A 23,959-nucleotide genomic window follows, 5' to 3' on the forward strand; every position below is an offset into this window, starting at 1 on the left:
ATAGTTATGTTTGAGGTAATGTGCTTGTTAATGTTTACTAATGAACTTAATTAACATTAAATAATGATTAACAAATCATTAATACATGGAAATTAAGATGCTTACAGATGTTATTAAACTTCAAATTCATATATGATAAGGAATAATGCATAGCTAGCAGTGCATCATCCTGCTTATACCACGGTCATTTGCAATTTGCAATCTTCAACCTCTCGCTCTCTGTCTATGTGTGTTTGTTTGCGAGTGATTGGTGTTTGGGCGCATAAATTAATGCAGTGCATTAATACAGAGCGGTGATTAAACTTATTTGGAATTACTTGTGCATTAAAATGTTTTAATGCATACCTGCCAGCCAAATCAGAATAAAATATTTAGACAGACCATGGTATAACACATGACAAATGAACTTAAAAGGAAACATTATATAATGTTCTACTAACTTATTAGTATACTTATGATACTAGTGTATATCTACATTATATTGCCAAAAGTATTCGCTCACCCATCCAAATAATCAGAATCAGGTGTTCCAATCACTTTCACGGCCACAGGTGTATTCAAGCACCTAGGCATGCAGACTGTTTTTACAAACAATTGCGAAAGAATGGGTCGCTCTCAGGAGCTCAGTGAATTCCAGCGTGCAACTGTTATAGGATGCCACCTGTGCAACAAGTCCAGTCGTGAAATTTCCTTGCTCCTAAATATTCCACAGTCAACTGTATTATAAGAGCGTGGAAGCATTTGGGAACAACAGCAACTCAGCCACGAAGTGGTAGGCCACGTAAACTGACGGAGCGGGGTCAGAAGATGCTGAGGCACATAGTGCGAAGAGGTCGCCAACTTTCTGCAGAATCAATCGCTACAGACCTCCAAACTTCACGTGGCCTTCAGATTAGCTCAAGAACAGTGCACAGAGAGCTTCACGGAATGTGTTTCAATGGCCGAGCAGCTGCATCCAAGCCATACATCAAGTGCAATGCAAAGCGCTGGATGCTGTGGTGTAAAGCACGCCACCACTGGACTCTAGAGCAGTGGAGACGCGTTCTCTGGAGTGACGAATCGTGCTTCTCCATCTGGCAATCTGATGGACGAGTCTGGGTTTGGCGGTTGCCAGGAGAACGGTACTTGTTTGGTGGATGGGGGATTGTGGTGTGGGGTGGTTTTTCAGGAGCAGGGCTTGGCCCCTTAGTTCCAATGAAAGGAACTCTGAATGCTTGAGCATACCAAGACATTTTGGACAATTCCATGCTCCCAACTTTGTGGGAACAGGCCCCTTCCTCTTCCAACATGACTGTGCACCAGTGCACAAAGCAAGGCCCATAAAGACATGGATGACAGAGTCTGGTAAGGATGAACTTGACTGGCCTGCACAGAGTCCTGACCTCAACACCTTGGGGATGAATTAGAGCGGAAACTGAGAGCCAGGTCTTCTCCTCCAACATCAGTGTGTGACCTCACAAATGAGCTTCTGGAAGGATGGTCAAAAAATCCCATAAAAACATTCCTAAACCTTGTGAACCTTGCCATCCCAGAAGAGTTGAAGCTGTTTTAGCTGCAAAGGGTGGACCGACGTCATATTGAACCCTATGGATTAGGAATGGGATGTTACTTAAAGGAACACTCCACTTTTTTTGGAAATAGGCTCATTCTCCAACTCCTCCCCGAGTTAATAAGTTGAGTTTTACCGTTTTGAAATCCAGAAGCCGTTCTCCTGTTCTGGCGATAGCACTTTTTGCATAGCTTAGCATAGATCATTGAATCCTATTAGACCAATAGCATCGCGTTCAAAAATGACCAACGAGTTTCGATATTTGTCCTATTTAAAACTTGACTCTTCTGTAGTTATATTGTGAACTAAGACCGGTGGAAATGCAAAGCTGCGAGTTTTTAGGCTGATAAGATTAGGAACTACACTCCCATTCCGGCGTAATAGTTAAGGAAGTTTGCTGCTGTAATAAGGCAGAAGCAGGAGCAGTAATACCACGCAGCACATGTGCAAATGCTAAACTAGCTGGGAACTCATTTCTGATAATACTCCGCCTGCTTCTGCCATTTTACGGCAGCAAACTTCCTATTTCCAAAAAAAGTGGAGTGTTCCTTTAAGTTCATTTGCGAGTCAAGGCAGGTGAGCGAATATTTTTGGAAAAAAAAAAGTGCATTTATAACTACTATCTTATAACTACTTATTCTAACCCTAAACCCAACAGTTAACTATAGGGACGGGAGGATAAATCGATTTGTAGATCGATTCTGAGATCCTACGAATGCAATCTCTTAAAAGGCATCTATTACGCCCCTTTTTACAAGATGTAATATAAGGCCACATTCACACAGTCAAGTCAAGTCAAGTCAAGATTATTTATACAACGCTTTTTACAATACAAGTTGTGTCAAAGCAACCTTACAGTATTAAAACAATAAAGTAAAATGTCAATAATAATGCAATAGTTCCATATTGCAACAATTTCAAATTGGGGAGGACCCATCTGGTTCCCATGGCCTTATGCCGGTGACCGTTTAGGGTAGGAGTTCTTTGTTGATGATCTGTCTCTGGGGCTCATCTAGTGCACACAGCAGCAGAATACAGCTGTCAGTCCTGTATTTGAGTCCTTACAGTTACGTTCACACACAGTACGGTTATTTGTCGGTGCGACAACCGCATTTTGTAACTGAACTCACGTGTTAATTTTCAGGACTCACAATCACATTCTTGGAAAAGGCACGCTATGTGAATGGAACAGGACTAGACAACTAGTTGTCCATCACGTCATACAGTGCGAGAGAGACGCTCTGCTGCGCAAACGCGCATCTGCCGTGTATTGCATGTTTTCGATAATTTACAGTGACAGAGAAATGAGCTGTGTGTGTTTTAGATCCAGTCTCCACTGAAGCCACATATCACATGCGTCACGTTTACAGACTGGTTATGAATGAATGAACTATATGTCAACATGAATAGTGAGTGCTTAGAATGATTAACATTAACATTTGTAAATATAAAATACAGCATCATATGATATAAAAATCTATTTAATCTGATTTCTAAGCATTCAAAAAAGTGCATGATCATATATGAATTGAAAGTTTAATAACATTTGTAAGCATTTTAATTTACATTAAATAATTTTCTGTAAATCATTTAACGCTCAATAAGTTCATTATTAAACATTAACAAGCACATTATCTCAAATTTGTAGCTATTTGAATATATAATGACTAATGATCTGTTAAAAATTATATAATGTTTGTTAATAATTTATTAAGTTGTCATCCAAAATGCATTTGAGACATACTGCAATCTATTATCTTAACTTCAGGGCACTTCAGGGACATGGTTCGAGACACATCTGGTTGTTAAAGTCACATACTCTACACAAATTATACAACTCACCATGTTTTGAGTATTTGAGGAATGTATTGAAGAAAAAAATAACCAGAAAGTAAAACAGTAAAGCTGAATAATACATTGAATATGAATAATATTATGAAATTACCTCTGGTCTCCCAGAACAGCCCGCGCTCCAAAATACCTCTTCAACTCCGTCTCTGGATTCAGATTCCTTTAAGACCCAGAAGAAAATGAGATAATTTGATATTACATATTTGGGCAACATTTTAGATTAGGAAACACATATTCACTATTAACCAGAGCTTAAAAATGAAAAATAAATAAACAAAAAAAATCGGCTCACTCAGAGCAGAATCAGTATTTTAAAGTTTCTGTTCAAGCATTCTTTCTGTATTATTTCGTTACCAGTTTGAGTAGAAAAAATACTGTTTTTTTTTTTTTTTGCCTATTATTATTATTATTATTATTATTATTATTATTATTGTCTTAGTCTGGTATCTTGCATCTAGTCACAGTCAATACAGCATCATCTTTTATAAGATTCTGGCCAAATGTATTAAAAGAAAGAAAAAACTGTCCATGCTTTAAAGTAATTAAAGTATTTTATTTCCAAGATATTTAAAAATGTTTGCTACATGGTTAAAGAAATACGGTAGTCATATAAAATTGCGTTTTGAGAGGGAAAATTAGCAGATTCTAGCCTATGTCGAATTTTATCATTACATTTAGAAATATAATAGTCTAAAATACTGGTGAATAAAGCAAAATGTTATAACATTATAAACACAGCTATGGGCAATTTTAGCTCCCTTCTCTCTGCAACAAATCCACTAAAGTTAACAGTGTTTAGGTCTGCACATAATGTTGAATGCTGCTAAAACAGTTCTACTCTGCTGTCATTGAGTCTGTCCTGTGTTCCTCTATAACTGTTTGGTTTGGTTCAGCTACCAAAACAGACACCAGAAGACTACAGCGGACAGTCAGGGCTGCTGAGAGGATTATTGGTATCCCTCTACCTAACCTCCACGATCTTTACACCTCCAGAGTCAGGAAAAGGGCTAAGAAAATCACTTTAGACCCCTCACACCCAGCCCACTCTGTCTTTGAACTGTTGCCCTCCGGCCGACGTTACAGAGCGCTGTGCACCAAAACAGCCAGACACAAGAACAGTTTTTTTCCCCCCAAGCCATATCCCACCTGAACCACACTTAACACACTTAACCTCTTGTATATATAGCACATATGCACATTCTAGTTCTGTCTATGGACATCTTTTTCTGTATTTTTATTACCATTGTTATTTATAATTTATTGTATATTCTTTTTTAATATTATTGTTTTACTACCTTAACTTTATGTATGTCTGCTATGTTTGTACTTTCTGTACTGGAAGCTCCTAACACCAAAACAAATTCCTTGTGTGTGTGAACACACTTGGAAATAAAGCTCTTTCTGATTCTGATTCTGACAGCATTCGAATTAAGTAATAAAGGAACGAATAAATGTTACATAAAAGTATAACAAATAAAATAGGCCTACAATTTTTTTTTTTTATCCATCACACAGTCCAATAACTGATCGTCTTTTTCTGTAATATTTGTATTATTAGTATTATTAATATTATTACCGTATTATTATTGGTTATATTTTTATATTCATTTATATTCATTACATTCAGTTTCAATGCCCCACATATTTATAGCGGCTCGAGCTCCGTGATTAAATATATATTTTCCTCCATGCGTTTCCTTCCTGCTGTGGCCGTGTGAGCTACTGAAATGAGCCGCTCTGTGAAACAGCCAATCAGAGCAGAGCTCATGATTATTATTTATGAACCTTCAAAATAAGGTAGGGCTGTCCCCGACTATGAATTTTCATAGTCGAATCAGAATTTTCGAATCTTTCTATAGTCGACCGATAGTCGAATCATCTAGGCCTATGTGTGTGTGTGAATGGGTTGGGAGGGGCACGACACTATAGTCAGCAGGAGGGTAAAACAGTTTTTATTTTATTTTACACACTGCACACAGCAACAACTTTTAATAAAGCGACCAAAACTGCCTGCCAACTGACAGACGAACTTATTTAGGTTTAAATAAAAACACAGAACGCGTCTTTTAGTTCTAAAAACGCGAGGCGCACAGCACTGCCTTTTTTGGTAAGCAACGACCGAAACAGCTGTCCTGTCAGTCAAATCAAAGGATTATAGCGCGAACGCTCTAAAATCTTAGTTTTTTGCTGTTAAGTAAACTGTCATATTAGCAGAAACCCTAAATAATACAGCTCCTGGTTACCCACGATAGACACCAAAGGTTTCTCCTCCATTTCTTGCAGTCTCCGGACTTTTTAAGCGACGGTAAACTTTCGCCATCACAACAGAAGGCCCGCCTCTCCATTCATTCGATTGGACAATGGAAAAGAACGCGAATGACGTTGGGCGTTTTTCCGCTCAGAGTTGATTTTTTTTTTTTCAACTTCAGGCGCTCAGAGCGCTCCTGCAAAAACGCGAGGCGCGGGGGGCGCATAAACAGAGCGCAGAACGCTCACTGCCAACAGAAAATCATTCAAAAGAGGCGCCTCCAATTGCAAAAACGCGTTCGGTGTGATCGCCGCCTAATCCCTGCCGTCAAGATGGTCCGCATCTCATCATGGATCAGGGCAAGTGAAAATTAAATCTGTCACAGGGGTGGTTAGATTTATTCACAAACACGTTAAAAATATTTATTGAACGCTTTTTTCTTTTCACTTTTGTTTTTACTGCATTATCATAATCAAAGGCTGTATATAACGTAATATAACCGTACAAAACCAGTAGTTCTGTGTGCAATTAGACATTGAGCACCCCCATAATGCCAAAATGGTATGATGCTCGTTTCACCCGCGAAGATTCGACTGTGAGATCGGTGGTCGAATCAGGCTCCGCATATCGATGCATCGAATCTTCGACTATTCGGGGACAGCCCTAAAATAAGGTAATAACAGATCAATTTATTCTAAGGACAAATTCTTGGGGTGTGAATTGACTTGTAAAACCGTTTCTGCAGAATTTTTGCCCTTACCTAAGCCTTCTATGTAAACATCAGAGAACAATTTAAAATATTGTATCAATGCATTCTATGGCACCTTTAAAGCTGCAGTGCATACGTTTTGCCTCTTTGTCGCCATATCTGTTTGAAAACCTGCAATTGCAATTAATTGCAGAATTATCTTCCCTGTGTGAGTTGTGCTCCGGCATGGCTTCAGTGTGGATGAACCTAATGTTTTGAGGTACAGTATATGTGTAGCTGTCAGTCACCACACCGGTGTGGATATTCACTGTACTTGAGAATCACAGATTCTAGCCTCTGTACATCTTGGAATATATGGCCCAAATAAAATTTTCACCGGATATTGTCATCTAGAAGAGTAAGTAACAAGTCTAAAACTTTAGTTCTGACCAACTGAGGAAAAACGCAACAACAGTGATTAAATCTAACGATCGGTTAGCTCATATCACATCAAACTAGCAAATTATTATTACTGTTATACCTTGTTCTCAAATTGTTCTTGTTAACAACATCAGAATTGCGTAACTAAGTGCATGTAGTGTGTATTAGCACTTCTGTTTCTGTACGGTCTAATCTTTGATTGTCATAAAATTCGAATTTCATATAAAGAAATTATTTTCCTTTTATGCTTCAAAAAGCAAATCATTCTTCCTTAGGACCAATTCTCTTTAAAATACAAAACTTGTGTAATCCCATGTATACTACCTGCAATCAGATGCACATTTAAAACTGGAGTAATCTAATTTCAGTCACTTGAGTTTCATAAACACATAAACCTTTTTGGATTACAATCCGCAATGAAAATAGAAGGTTTAATTATTCCAGCCACTGTGAGAAAAGTCTATAAACTATCTGGCACCTGCAGCATCCTCACATGCGATATGGCTACTAGCCGGGACACCTTAATTAGAAAACATTATTATAACCTAACCAATGTAAATCGGGCTAAAGTACGGCGATAGTTTTGAACACTGGCTGGTTATGTACTTGATCAAATTTCTTTTGTTTTTTTTTAACCAAAAAAGTTACAGACTGCAGCTTTAACGTTCTGAATGTAAATGATAGACTACTGTAAATGCTTGACATGCCAATAAAGCTTTGATTAGGGTTGTCACTAACAATTATTTTGGTAATCGAGTTGATTATTCCGACAATTAACTAAGTAATTGAATAATTATATATATTTTTTGTAATAATAAAATAGACCTAAGTGAACAATAGCATTTAAAAATTACTTAAAATACATTTATAATAGCAATCAGGCAATAAGTAGTTTAAATTAAGTATCAAAAGCAGGTAATCATATGGTTTTATTAGACAAAACTGTTCAAATACATATGCCTGGAGAGGGTGGCAATGGTCTGACGATTGTTTACACTTTACTGCACAATCTAACCCTTGTTTCATATGACTCAATAAACATTTAATTCAAATGTCCACTTAATCTTTAATATTTAGCCGTTTCTTTACTAAAGAAATACTGCAGCCACTGTAATTTGTTGAACGTGGATTTGTTTGTGTATGGTGTAAACTCTGGAGGGTTTAAACTTTTATTTTAAAATTGCGATGAACAGTTAGCATATTGAGAAACATACTGATGTATTGTCCTTTGTTTGCACAGGTTTATAAATGATACACTAGTGCGATATGCTCAATTTTCATATCGTCCTATTGTCAGCCTGTGAGATCGTCGATACACGATACTATCGTGATAATTTATTTAATAATATGTAAATGTGTCAATATGTAATAAAGTCCTTATTCGTTTTGTAAGGGTACTGCATGTGACTTGTGACACAGTGCGTGTACAGAGCGGTCAGGGAGTAGTTCAGTTCATATAGAATGTGGAGAAGCGATGTGCGTGTAATTCACGTGCGTATGTTTAGCGCCATTTTATCGCATCGTAATTCTAGTTAACGCATACAGATGTTACTAAGGTGAATGTTTATGTTTACTATATACAGACGGATTCTGATATATCGTATTTAATTCAGCCTAAACCACATTTTACTACCTCTGTTATCCTAATGACTGTCTACACTTAAGTCTACACTTAATCTATGTACACTGTATGATGAATAAATCTCTTACCCATTTTCACTGCACACATCTGCGGCACTATCTACTCTATGCTTGTGTTTATACCGCGGCAAGTTTCTGAAGCATCCTAGAACCGACTCTCCCCGCTGCATCGCTAAAGTTAGGTGCCTTTTTGACGGATAATGATAATAATCGTCTTACTATCGTCAAAGGCATCAGCAACAGGCGATATCTCTGACTATCGTCGATATACGATACTATCGTCTATCGGCACAACCCTATGATATACCTTACAAATCTGATAAAATAGCACACGTTGTGTTCCCAGATGAACGTTATAATAAACGCAAACTCACAACAACATGAAGTAATAGATGGAGTTTGAGACACTCCACACATATAAATGATAACTGTTCTTGTGTAGCAGCATTTACTGTGAACAGACCGGTCTGAGACACACATGTAAATAATTATATGAATATATAAAACCTGCATTGCATATATACACGCATGCACGCACGCACGCACACACACACACAGGGACAGGAGGTAATCGTGAAACATCGTGGTAATCACGACCGTAACCCCCCGCAATATATGTATATTTAATTAAATCGTAGCATTTGTGAATTCTTAATAACATTATACTTTATTGTGATTTTTAAATGGTTTTAATATGTGGAATGAACCACTTCCGGTATTTTGCTAATTACTCGACAAGGGCAAAATGCAATCAAGGATTTTTTTTAAATGGAATACTCAAATAAAACTGAGGAATCGTTGCAACTCTAGCAACCTCAACGCGGAAGTAAGCCTATGGGCTAGACTTCCCATTCATTATCAGCTATAGAGAAATAAGGAGAAGAATAACAATGTACAGTAAACGGTAAAACTATTTCAACTACAAACCAATGTGCAACTATTTCAACTACATTAAAATAACATGGTAAGACACACCAATTTACAATATCAAGCAGCAAAATCAGCTGTTTGTACAGCTAAAAATAGCTGGACACAGATGAGACCGGAAGACTGACCCATAAAATTCCACTCTTATGAGAAGAAAAAGGTTGATATGACTGAGATTTTTACTGGAATGCAGTTTAAAGGTTGAATTGAACATATATTTTATTTTATTTTGTCTAATTAATATACTATAGTGTTTAATTGAGGAATTATTTTATTTTATCTTAATAACTGGTTAGGGCTATATTTTGTAAATGCCTGACAATTATGCAATAAAGTTTTGACTTTATGATTGTACTTATGCCCGTGTATGACGATAAATGAGTGTGCTTTCATTTACAAATGAAACCACGTGAATGATTCATTCCTCAGTGAAACACTATATAGCATTTATATAACTATAGTCTATTAATTAGCCCAAATAATATGAAATGTGTTAAATTCAACCTTTAAGTTTTGTGGCAGCCTGTCAACTGACAACCAGTGGTGCTAAAAATGCACAGGAGACGAGATGCCGGATGTAATGGTGTGTCTCTGTAGAAGTAGATGCGTTCAGGGGGCGTGGCTTTGGACGCCAATTTGCAGGAAGCGTGGGACGTTCGCTCTCAGTGCTATGAGGCTAACATTAGCTATTTCCAAGATCTCCTACTGCACCTTTAAATATTTGGTAGGGTTAATAAATCTAAAATATAATCATGCAGTATAAGGCATTAATATGTGCTTTATGAGTAAGAGCCTGCTATTTGCTAATATGCATGCTAATGAGAAAGTAGTTTGCAGTAAATAGTGTTCCCTAATGTAACCCCAAAGTGTTACCAAAATTTGTCATTTACTACATTTGAATGAATCACACAAGCACCTCACCTGTGTTCCACGTAAAGTACAGGCCTGTGTTCAGAGGTGCTGTTGTCTGCACTCTGGTATGACAGGCCTTTTTTCTTCTCAAGGGTCTCCAAGAAAGCATCAATATCATCTTCCACAATCAAATCATCCTGATAATCACAAACCACATGATAAGTGAATTTTAAACAGGTAACACTTTACAATAAGGTTGTATGAATTAGCATTAGTTAATGCATTAGTTAACATGAACTAAGCATGAACAACAACTCTGTTCAGCATTAGTTAATCCTAGTTTACGTTAACTTACATGTATATTAATGCATTTATTCATGTTAACAACTGAATTAATTAATGTTAGTTAATGCATTAGTTAACATCAACTAACAATGATCAACTCCACTGTTCAGGATTACTTACTGTTTTGCTAATGTTAATGTATACATTTACTAATGCATCTCTTTACATTAACAGATTAATTAGTTAACATTGTGGTTAATGCATTAGTTAACATGTATTAAAAATTAACAAGGCATCTGTTCAGTATTACCTAATCTTTGCTCATGTTAACTTATTCATATACTAATGTGTTTGTTCATGCATTATGCGTATGCCTGTAAATAACTCTATTTAATTAGACTACATACAGTATATTCACATATGTTTATGTAGAAGCTAACACACACAATGGATAAATAATACTACCTCCCCATTTGGCCTATTGGTAAACTTGGAAACCATCTAAACATCATCAGATAATGTTTCTCATGTTTGTGGACTGTTTATTAACATGACTTACCATTAGCAAAGTGTTTACTAAGGGAATTTGTGAACCTTATTGTAAAGTGTGCACTAGTCCAACATTAAATAACGTTTAACTAACATTTGTAAACTCTTTATTAACATGACTTACCATTAACAAAGTATTTATTAAGGGAATTTGTGAACCTTATTATAAATTATAAAACAGTTAGTTCCATTCCTCAATTCTGATTGGTCAGCAGCTGTGTCGTATTCATGATACGGCACTGCTATGACCGCTTCACTCAACGGTTTTGTGTATCATTGAACCCCCTTAGCAACATAAACACAGCTGCAGCAGTTAGGGACTACTTTTTACAGCGGAAGGCAGTTAATGATTTTACTTTATGAAAACGTACAACTTAATATATATAAGTTAATATATATTTTTGATTTTAATATTTTTATTGTGTGGTAACCGTTTTATAAAAGCAATAAGGTACTTGAGGCCGTGCTGTATCATGAATAAATCACGGCTGAAGGGGTTGCAAGCACTCCGCTTCGCATCGTGCCTAACAACGCCCTTCAGCCGTGATTTATTCATGGTAAACGAGAGAGAGGCTTTCACGGCCTTATTGCTCAAATATAGAGCGAACCGTTTTAACGGTCATGAAGTACGTTTGAATTTAAATGTAGTACCTACTGAAGCAGTATGCGATTTCGGACGCAGCATGTGTGAACCACGAGAACTTTGTATGTTATGGCGCGAGCAATGCTTCCGTCTTCCGTCAGCTCGTTTTCTGATTGGAAATCGTTTAATTCTATGGCGTTATATGTGTGCCTCAATCCTGAGCGAGTAATTGTAAGTTTTGAGCACAGAGAACTATATTTTGCAAGCACATTACATTATATTTTGAACAGAAAGTAACAATCGCAAAAAAATTAGTTTGAGCAAAGAAAAAACGATTCCGTGCTCAATAAATGTATTTGCTATTATCCTTATTAACGTGCAATAATAACCCCTCTCACGCAGTTTACTCAGGTGCTCTCTCACAAACGTATTCTCTGCGCTCCTGCAAGTCCCCCTCTCTCTCTCAACCTCTTAATTCTGTACGCGCTCAACTCTTGACACACACGCTCGCTCAACTTGCAACAGCGTTAAAAGTGTGCCACAAAATCAACCAATCGGAAAATTAAAGGTCATTTGTGATTGGCTGTTGGTCTCCAATGAAATTGCTAGTAGAACCAAAGCCCGTCTTGTAGAACTATCCATAGATATCCATATCCATCAGTGATGCGTGGGTTGATCCGAAATGAGCGGGTGCCTGCGGTTTCGAGTAGTGTTGTCAAAAATATCGATATTTCGATAAATATCGATACTGAAATATCTGAACGGTACCAATACTAATTTCCTGAGATATCGATACTAGTCAAGCTGTCACTTTCACTTCTCCTCAAAGGAGCGTGACCGCAGTTGCTGTCTCGTCTCATTTAAGTGAAGCGAATAGAAAGTGCGAGTGCGGCGCCCCGCGACCAGCTTTGTTTGATAAGGAACACAGCAGGAGTGCTATCTGGAAAAATTTAGGATATGCATTTCCATGAAGCAAATGAACATGGTGCTAACAAAAGGCGCTAACACAATTAATTTCACAAAGCACCTGAAAGACAGACACCCGGATCTATATAAAGAAATTCGAGAGGTTGGTAACTGTTCTCATTTTAACTATTACTGAATCATTAAATAAGATTGCCTTTTATTGTTGCTGATATGAGTGTTGTCCCGTTTTTTGCCGTAGTTCGTTAATATAATCTGATTGAGGAATCTTAGATGAGTAAATACTTTAACTGCGGTCAAATGTAAATTAACTGCGTGTATTTAACATTATTTAAAACAAATCATTACTTAAATTCTGCAATTTGTCTTCATGTCTATCCAGTGAGCAAGTGAGCATTGTTTTCGCGTGTGATGCACGCATGTTTGCCTCCATGGATCGGTGATTATGAATCCGGCATTAAAATCTGTTCATCAGATAATGTTAATCTATTAACCAGCATTTATGAACGATGAGCAATGCATTTGTTACAGTATATTTTAATCTTTGATAACCATAGGTAATAAAAATACAACGGATCATGTTAGCTTTGGGCCAATTAAAAATATTAACAGATAGAACTTTGCATTTTAATTAGTTCATGTATTAGTAAATGATAGTTTAAATTAGCTTTTAACTAAGATTAATAAATGTTTTGGAAGTATTTTTCATTGTTTATTCATGTAACTAACGTTAACAAATATCTTTTACCATTAAGGTAAGTTCTAAGATTAGTTAAGATAGTTCAGTTAATTTTAAAGGTGTGGTCTAAAAAGAAAAAAAGTTCACGACCTACACTACCAGTTGTATTTGAACAGCAAAGAAAGTATGAAGCAAACTCAAATGAAGCTAAGAAGCTGAACAGGGCTGTAGCAGGGTACATATGCTTATACCTCATTGTCATGTTCTAGACTTATTATGTGTTATATTTATCTTTAATTTAAATAGAATAATATTGTGGCAGTTTTTTTTTCTCTGTGGTATCGAAAATAGTATTGAATATCGATATTTTGCAAGGTATCGTATCGAAGTTAGAAATTCCAGTATCGTGACAACACTAGTTTCGAGTCATCCAAAAATATTTTTAATGATATTCGGGTCGTGGTCGGTCGGGTCGTTTGAAATAAAGATGCCAATTAAACCTTGGTAATTTATATAGTACTAGACACACTTTTTTATGAAATACATAGGCCTACACTTTATTGGCTGAATGATATTCACCTTTAAATGTTGAGCGTTATTAACTGTTGAATAAATGCTGACGCGGGACAAAATGCCCGATTTCCCAACACGTTGAACTGAGCAATGCCATTGTACCATTTTAATAGGCTACTTTTAAACGCAAATAGCTCAGTAATGTCAGCTTTATGTATTTTCTGAGAGGGGGTGGGATTTTTGTTGGTAAAGTCGGCGGAGAGACGCACACTTCGATTAGACTGGATAAACACATGCAGCATCTTAATTGTTAATAAAATGGCATTCCTAATAAATGTCTCGAATATTATGATTATGTCAAATGCTTCTCTTTCTTTTTGGAATTATTAGACACATTTCACTAGGCCTATGTCTTTTCAAATGCCTAGGTCTGTTTAATGTATATGCTTGTTTAAAACCAGGGATTAAAAACGAATTCCAAGTAAAAACTGTATTTTTACTTTACATTTCCAGAGAGCGAAACAAACAAAATGAAACATTACTTAATAATTTCAAGGCACTATAATTTCCTTATTCATTTGATACAACTATTATAGCTATACAATTTATATATAAAATAATATTATTTTGTCATATTTGTGATTCCTGAATTTATATATGAAAACTTCGTTTTGAAGTGCATTCGTTACATTTGTATAACACTGATTCTTGAAAATTTGGCAAAAACATGTCCCAACAAGAAAAGTGCTCATTCTGTTGGAAATGAAGAACATTTTCATAAATCAAAAGAATCAAGATTATAATCAGAGGGTCAGTTGCACATATGTAAGGTTCTTTTATAGTTTTCTTTTAATTTTGTATTTTAATTATCAAATTTGGCCCATTGCCTAAAAAATCACTTGTCCTCAGATAGGAGATAATCATTTCAGCTTGATTAAAAAAGCAAAAAGTAATCATTTAATTGAATAATAAGTTTACTATATGAAAGAGTACATTGTAATATGTATCAAAAATTACAAACACTGTGTTTTGAATAATATTTACAATTATTTTTGGTTGCACAAAATGTGTCCCACATATGCGTCACCACCGTCAGATATTTATAAAAAGCAATAAAATCAGGCAACTACAAGGTTAACTGCATTCCTGAGGACCACATTATCAAATCTTCAGCTCTACTGCATGCTTCAAAATCAGCCAAGCTCCTGTAAATTAGCTATTTTCTCTTAAACTTGTTCATATTTTTGGACACTGCTACTGTGGCAACCATAACATGTCAACACCGTCTCTTTTGTATAAATAATATTAGATTTGATTATGACATAAATGTATACTTTTTAAAAACAAGTCTGAAGTAGCTAGCAACAGAGTGGAAACAAGATGGCTAATGTGAACAACTAATGCATATCATGGGAAATAGTAGGTTTTTGTCACCACCGTCAGATGTCACCACCATCAGGTTTTCTGTCTGACGGTGTTGAAATATTTGAAAAATATTTGATCACAGTGCTCAGGATTGTTATTTGTTGGACCAAATAGTTAAATAAAGTTGTTAAACAAGAAGCCGTTGACTTGAGTGGTATACATTTTGGAATTTTATGTTGTAATGAGGCCACTGTCACCACCGTCAGATTAGTGTCACCACCGTCAGAGGGAGTTTTAATTTTTTAAAATAAATATGCATAGGGGCCTACAATATATTTTGTCAGTGCTGCTGAGTTATTAAAGTAATAGTCTCTTTTAATACAAAAATACATTTGTTAAATAAAAAACATTTTTTTGTTTGATTTAAGCAAAAAGTAAACGTTGTAAAACGCTAAAAAGTAAAACGCTTATTTTATGAAAAAAATACAAAATGGGGAGGTGACACCAGTACATTGCTGAAAAGCTAAGACCTTGGTCTATAATAATATACATTCAGATGGTGTAATTAAACACATTTTTTTTTTTGAAAATTAAAACCTGTTTTATCCAAATTCCCAAGAATCACTGATAAGAAAAGTCGTTAACCTAGCCTATTAAGTTGATTTAATATTCTTGATCATTTTTAGAAGAAATTAAAAGTTAAGAAAAAAAGGAATGAGCTTGTAGTCTCTAATATTTAGGGCTATATGCTAATCTTTTTCTTAACTTTTATTACACTGTTGATCGAAATAAAACAATTCTTGATCATATTTAACATCGGGAAATCACCGACATCATTTGAGTACTTCGAAAATGAAACTATTTAAATCTGTATAAAGGAAAGACAAACTCTGGACTCCGTCCACACGAAGCCGGTGCGTTCCCTTTTCGATCTTTTTTTTTTTCCTCGTTCTAAAAAAAAAATTCCGTAAACACGGCGTCGTCTCAAGAAATATCTGCGTACACACGAAACCACTGAAAACAGTGTAGTATATATGCCAGACCAGTATGGGGCGCTGTAATTCTGCCATAGAGATACACTATACACGGAGAAGAAGACTTTGAGCATGCGCATAACCTTGCGCACTTGTATACGATCCAAGAAGAAGAATCGCTTGTTGCTCATAACAGTTGCATAGAAGCAATAGATTTTGCTGTAATAAAGCTAGTAGGCTTAGTAGCAACACGAACACAATCATGTAGTCCGCCATTATTGTTGTTGCGGTTACGTGTGACGCAGCCGACACGTGATGTGATGACATCATCGTTTCACAAAATATACGGATTGGCTGTACACACGAAACCGCAAGGGTGTCATTTTCAGATTTATCCACTTTGGGACCCGGTTTCAAAAAAATAGCGGTTTCAGGCTACGTCTACATTAATCCGGATACATTTGAAAACGGAGTTTTCGTTTTAAAATGCTCTCCGTCCACACTAGTGTTTCCAAGCGTTTTCCAAAAGATTCTCGTCCACACTGAAACGTAGGAAAATGTCAAATTCGCCTTACTGCGCATGCGTAAAGCCTCAAATTATACAGACGTAATAAGTTTTCACGCAATTCTTCTGCCGGGATCATTTACGGAAATATCTCATCGTTCACTGACGCGTCTATGTCACGCTCACTCATATTTTATCTGAAAAGCAGTTGTCATCATCTTTTGCAGGACAGCAACTGTGAGTAAATTTTCTGTCATCATTTTAGGACTGTAATTTGAAGAGTGTACAAGGTAAATCTCTTTAGCAGCAGTGTGACAATGAATAGCACAGGCACAATTACTGTTGGAAACATAGATATCTATTGGTACAATATGTATCACATGACTAAATATGCATCACTTCGTTTTCAAAAGCCTCCGTTTTCACAGTCCACACTACAACGTGAAAACTGCGTTTTCAAATTTATCCACTTTGGAGAGCGTTTTCAAAAAGCTCCGTTTTCCTTGACAAAAACGCCATCTCAGTGTGGACGGAAGGCCAAAACGGAGAGAAAAAGATGCGTTTTCAAACGAAAACGTATTAGTGTGGACAGTCTCCTAAAACGCCGGATCCATGTGGACGAAACGCCAATACGATAAAAAAATTTATACGTATACAGCGAAACGCGTCTCCGTGTGGACAGGCCATATCACAACAGGAACAATCTGTATTTTTCTTGTAATCAAGAACATTTCTTTTGACAAAATAACCTGATTAATACCGAATGATGTTTGACAGTGAATGCATCTCCACCGCAGAGCCGCATATAATCGCTGCTGTCAGTCGCAAATATTAATCATGCTGGTCAGGAAGCGGGTCAGGCACAATATTTTCTTTTTCTCTTTTTTGCGGTCCGAGTTGCGGGCGGGTTAGTTGAAAACGTCGGTCGTGTTCGGGTTGTTTATACATTGACCCGCGCATCACTGATATCCATATATAATCCTTTATTATATGATATCTATGGAACTATCTACAGCATCCCGGAAGCTTACTGAAAAAAAGAAAAAATAACTGACTACAGTGAGACTAATGGATTAAAACACATTTTGATAAGTGTTTTTTTTTTATTATTATTAACTTAAAAGTTAATAATAAAAAATAAAAAAAAACTTACCAAAATGTGTTTAAGGAAAAATAACTGACTACAGTGAGACTAATGGACTAAAACACATTTTGGTAAGTGTTTTTTTTTTATTATTATTAACTTAAAAGTAAAATTTTCCGATTGGTTGATTTTGTGGCACACTTGTAACGCTGTTGCAAGTTGAGCGAGCGTGTGTGTCAAGAGTTGAGCGCGCACAGAATTAAGAGGTTGAGAGAGAGAGAGAGGGACTTGACAGGAGTGCAGAGAATACGTTTGTGAGAGAGCACCTGAGTAAACTGCGTGAGAGGGGTTATTATTGCACGTTAATATGGATAATAGCAAATACATTTATTGAGCACGGAATCGTTTTTTCTTTGCTCAAACAAATTTTTTTTTGCGATTGTTAATTTCTGTTCAAAATATAATGTAATGTGCTTGCAAAATATAGTTCTCTGTGCTCAAAACTTACAATTACTCGCTCAGGATTGAGGCACACATATAACGCTATATAATTTAACGTGACTATCTAGTGAGCGCGCGCACGTTTGTTGTTGTGGGGTTCGGCGGCAAAATCACCCGCGGGAACAGAATGGATCAGACCTTGTAAAACACCGCGTGATATAACGGATTTACTGGCTTGGAAAGCGGGATAGAAATAGTGTTCTTGGAAGACTTTTCAATGACATTCATCGAAAATAGCAGCTTTAAAACGCAAAGGTGATTACCAACTATTTGTCCAGCTTAACCTGACCATGCTTGCTCACTTCCAGTTAACGTTAGGAGAAACACCTCCTTCGCTAAGTTTATTTATTTATTTTTGTTTTATTTATTTAATAAATTGATTATATAATGTATATGTATATAATGCATACCCCAAATATGTAATAATATAATATGTAATAAAGTTGAAAATCTAAGTGATGCATGAATGGCTTTCACTCATTTAACGTCAAGTAAAATCAATAATGACTGCTTTGTTATTAACCCACAAATGTTAGTTAAACGTTAGTTAATGTTGGACTAGTGTACACTTTACAATAAGGTTCACCAAATTCATTAGTAAGTGCTTTGTTAATAGTAAGTCATCTTAATAAAGAGTCTACAAATGTTAGTAACACATCAGTTAATGTTGAACTAGTGTAAACTTTACAATAAAGTTCACCAAATTCATTAGTAAGTGCTTTGTTAATAGTAAGTCATCTTAATAAAGAGTCTACAAATGTTAGTAACACATCAGTTAATGTTGAACTAGTGTACACTTTACAATAAGGTTCACCAAATTCATTAGTAAGTGCTTTGTTCAATATAAGTAATAGGGCTGGGTATTGTGACCAATTTGGCAATTCGATTCGATTCTTATTTTTATGGTTTCGATTCGATTCTATTTCGATTCGATTCGATATCGATTAGCTATCAATATTTCATTCAAAATGTTAGTTTTGCAGACATGGGATCCATATTTTGATATAAATGCTGGTAACTGGAACTCTCCAACTTAAGTTTATTACTGAAATACACATCTACATTAATAATAGGGTGCACACAGTTGTTTATTTTAAACAACTTTTATTTTAAATGAACACTGTAACGAAGTCATAAATATGTGCATCCATTGTACACCATGTAAACAAACTGCAAAATGCACATTACTGTAAAAAAATTAAAAGACTGTAAATGTGCAACAGTGAAATCTATTAAGAACTTCAAACATGTTTAAGAAATAAAACATTTTTCTAAATTCAAAACGTTCAAAACAGGCCCATCATAAAGCCCTTGTCTGCGTATACAAAGCATTCTAACTGTCCATAAAACTAACAGTTCTTAACTACAGCCTAATAATTTTTGATCACCAGATTTTTCTGCAAAAAAAGCAGCTGATCAACATGTTCTGATCTGATCTAAGGCAGCTCCTTTGCGCTGTGATTAGATCACCAGCGGTTGAGAAAACTCTCTCAGCAGGAACACTAGTGACACCTTCAGGACGAGAGGTGAATATTCATATCCTCTTACGTGAAGCACGTGCATTAAGAATCGATTCGGGGATTTCCCGAATCGATATTGTTGCGTTAAACTGAAGATCGATTAAAATCGGAGAATCGATATTTTTTACCCAGCCCTAATAAGTAATGATAGTAAAGGGCCTATGAACATGAATAACACATCAGTAGTTTCCTCTTTAGACGTGTTTACCAGTAGGCCAAATTGATGCCTTACTATTAAATAAAGTTAATAAGGTACACACAAGCTTTTGTACCTTTAAGATGGTGAGTTAGAACTGTTTATCCTTACTGTGTATCAGTATCACACTAATGTAAATATGCACATCAAGTCTAATTACCAAAAATTAAATAAAGCCATTTACCATTATTGTTCATTATTAGCTCATGGTAACTAATGCTAATTAATAAAGCTGTTAACGTGAATAGATGCGTGTAGATCAGTGTAAACTAGGATTAACCAATGCTGAACAGAGTTGTTGTTCATGCTTAGTTCATGTTAACTAATGCAATAACTAATCAGCTTGATGAGGGCGGGTCTAAGGTAAGGCTAAGGTCAATTAACTATTGTGGAACCGGCCTCTGTCAGTGGGTTGTCACACCTGACAAGAAGCTGAGAATGACCTGATTTTAAAAAGGGGATATTACTTTTAAAGATTAAAAAAAAAATACCACTGGGTGGATTTTTATCATTGTAGGGTGGTTGTGTTCACAAAGTGCCAACACACATCAATGTTCAAACAACATGTAAAAGTGAGTTTTGCATCCGATGACCCCTTTAATATTAGTGGTATGGGCCAATTATTCTACATGCTTAAATGCTTAAAGTATGTTTATACAGTTCATTAGTAACTGTAGCTAAGTCTATTGGCAGGGTCACTGCCATATAAATAAAAACAAAATCCACTGGCCACTGGATTGAACATGGCAATTGGACTTGAGAAAAGATGCCTGACGTTTAATATTTAATAACATGCATACATACATAACATGTAGAAATAAATAAAACTCCCACCCTTCCATTCTCAGCTGGAGTCTTTTTCTTCTTTTTTTTCTTTTTTTTGTTTGACTTCTCATTCTACAAAAAAGACATTAAAGAGAAAACAACAGAATTGAGAAATTAAAAGAATTTAGAAGCTAAAATACACTGTCAAACGTTCTAAACACTGCATTTCAAAAACTCTAAACAGGTCATGGTTGCAGGTTTGGGGATGACGATGGTGATGATGTATAAATGTTCTGCTCACCTTCACAGCATCTTTCTCTAGGGGAGCTCCTTCTTGTCTGTCACTGATTCTCTCTGCCATCTCCTCATCTGATGCACATACATCCACACCAGCCTCACCTATCTGAAACACACCATTACAGACACTATATCATGGCAGCACAATCATAACATGGCATTTAAAACATTTATAAACAATCAGTCACCTCCGTACGAGCAGCAGGCATGACAGCAATATGATATGCTACACTCCAAATGAAACAGCATTTATTTGTCTGCAGTCTAGTTTTTACATATGCCATTTTATGAGTATTTGTGCAAAACAAATATAGCAGTCAATAAATGGGTCATGAACTGCATTTGTTTTTGTTTTGTTTTCTAAACTCTACTAGTAATGTTGGTAAGATTTTTACATCCAAAGCAATCATAATTTAGAAATAAAATGTAATTTTCTAACACTGTTTTTTGAGCCTTTGGTTTGAAACCTCCTTGAAAGGGGCATTTCTCTTTTAGGACTTCAAAGTAAACACTCACTTCTGTGATTGGATAACATCTTTGCATATAAAAATAAACATTAAAGGATAATGAAACGCTAAACAAATTTGTCTGAGATTTTACCAGAGGTGTTTGTGTTGCACATGATAGAATGTTAGCATGTCAGCTATTTTATTCAGTTTTCTTATGTTTGTATTTATTTATTTACTTATTTATTGCGTACAAAATACCTATAATGCAGTGTTGGCAACTAAGAAATTTTGATTTAATGACACTTCAAACCACCCTAGCAACTTTTCCTTTCAAAAAGCACCTGGCAACAAATTTAAAAAATTTAACTGCTCGCATAAAATTATGATTAAAGTTGCTATGATTACATAATCCACAGAAATGTGAATTGCAGTGTGTTTACAGTTACATTTACACCATCAAAGGCTCCTGCTTTTTTTTTTAATGCAGCAAGCATTGTAGCCAGTTTTTAACATGAATGCAACTGCCAAGGTTTTATTCAGCATGAGCTAACAGACTCTCAGAAAATGTTCCCATCATAACCAAAGTGTAGATACAATGTAATAGGTGAGATAAATTATGCAGTTTAGATGGTCTTGTATATATTATAGATTATTTTAATTATTTTAGGAGTTTTGATGAAAGAGTCAAACTTGCACTTAACTAAAGTGATTGACAGTTCCAGTCATAATAAAGGAAGATTTCTTTAATCACTTTCTGCAAACAATTTAGTCACAATGATGGTAGCCATTGATTTCCACAGTATGGGAAAAAAAATACTATGAAAGTTATTGGCTACTATCAACTTCATGGTTACCCACATTCTTCAACATATTTTTGTGTTTTGTGTTAAACAGGAAAAAATAAATTCAGTCAGGTTTGGGTGAGTAGATGATGAAAGAGTTTTTCATTTTTATGTGAATATTTGATTTCTTAATTCATGATCCCATTCGAAAACAAAGAAAAGTTACAGCACACAAACATTTACACACATTTTCATTTAAAACTAACCTTCCTGTTAAAAAAGTTCGTGTTTTGTCATTTGTGAACTACACGTTAAATATGCGTTATCGGCAAATACCAAATCACACAACATCTCATATTTCATAATTACACTTTGAGTATGTCCCGCCCTATCAAAAATAAATAAATGAATAAATAAACTTTTTAACTAGTACCCTGGTAGTACCATGTCACTTTTAAAGCACCTTGAATCAGTATGTAAATATCACTGTACACATGTATGGTAAAAACCATGGATATCAAAGTAATACTTATGCACAATGACAATCACACATGGCAGACGTTACCAGCTCAAATATGTTGCTGATGTTCTTCTGCCTATGGGCAGTTTTGTCACTCTTCATCTGCTCCTCTTCATCTTTGTCATCTTCATCATTGAGTTTAAGTGCGTTTAAAGCGGCCTGAGCTCGCTGCTCGCCCTTCAGCCTACGCAGTGCGCGACTCGACATGATGGACGTCGGATCAACTGATCAGTTATCAATGATTTCGCACCGAGTCTCATAAACTTGTATTGGACGTTCAACAGGAAACGTTATAAACACACGGGAAACACGTCACTTTAAACGGAAGTGGATGTGTTCCAAAGTAGGCGACCCGGACGTAATTTTTATACTTTAAGCGTCTTTCGTATTGATTTTTATTTATAATATGATGGATATGAATGTCTCAGTCTGTGAGTACTTTTTATTTGTTTGATCTGATGCAACGACTCCTTATTTGTTCAAAACTAAGGAGGGGTTTTTCTTTTTTTTTTTTTTTTTTTGAGCGCTTCTGTATGAGAATATAAGAGAACGAACTATTTGCAATTCGAGGCAGGATTAAACAGTTTTGTTTTTTTTTTTTTGTTATTAATTTCACAATGTCTGGTGACGTGGAGTATGAATAAATGTAAACAACAATGCATATGATATTAAGGCACAATTGAGAGATGCTCAGTGGATGATGCGCCTTTTTGAGCCACCGAGCGCCCTCTGCATGATAAAGCATGTTTAGCTTCTAGACATTATGTGTCCTCCAATAGAAATAAGCGTGGCGTCATCTTTAGAAGAAGAAGCAAACCTACTTTGGTAGTCATGTGGACAGAGCACTTTTGTATGTAGCAGTCTCAAACAGTAGAGAATGGTGCTAATTATTATAGGCCTATTACTATTTATTTTAATGTAGCATGAATACTTTAGTGAATTTTTAGTTCAGGGAAATTTTAGAACTTCTGTCATTAATTATAAAGCATTGGTTTAGTACAGATACGTTTTTATACAAATTTTGAATTTTGCATGTTTATATATATATATATATATATATATATATATATATATATATATATATATATCGTTTTTGCAAGGATGTCAGGATTTCAAATGCTTTCTGGAAGATTCCAGAACATGGGACTGGTCATAAAAAATGTTTTACAGGGTTACATTTGTTATTGTTTGTTTTGAAGTATTAGTATTTGCTTAGTGCTATAAAACAATATATAGCAGACTGCCAGTGAGTCACTATTTCATTTGTATTT

The 23,959-nt window shown here is 35.6% G+C and overlaps 1 protein-coding gene across 1 annotated transcript in view; it reads right to left on the reverse strand.

Annotated features, from left to right (window-relative positions):
- Positions 1–22,974, reverse strand: part of tcf25 (TCF25 ribosome quality control complex subunit) — a 142,703-nt gene extending 119,729 nt beyond the window's left edge. The window contains exons 1-5 of the mRNA XM_073850891.1: positions 22,734–22,974; positions 20,942–21,043; positions 20,710–20,772; positions 10,267–10,394; positions 3,495–3,560 (exon numbers count right to left, since the gene is read on the reverse strand). Of these exons, the coding sequence (XP_073706992.1) occupies positions 3,495–3,560; positions 10,267–10,394; positions 20,710–20,772; positions 20,942–21,043; positions 22,734–22,895 (521 nt within the window). The 5' untranslated portion in view covers positions 22,896–22,974. The remainder of the gene's footprint in view (positions 1–3,494; positions 3,561–10,266; positions 10,395–20,709; positions 20,773–20,941; positions 21,044–22,733) is intronic.
- Positions 22,975–23,959: the final 985 nt, after the last annotated feature.

Source organism: Garra rufa, chromosome 11 (genome assembly GCF_049309525.1).
Source record: "Garra rufa chromosome 11, GarRuf1.0, whole genome shotgun sequence".
Classification (NCBI taxonomy): Eukaryota; Metazoa; Chordata; class Actinopteri; order Cypriniformes; family Cyprinidae; genus Garra; species Garra rufa.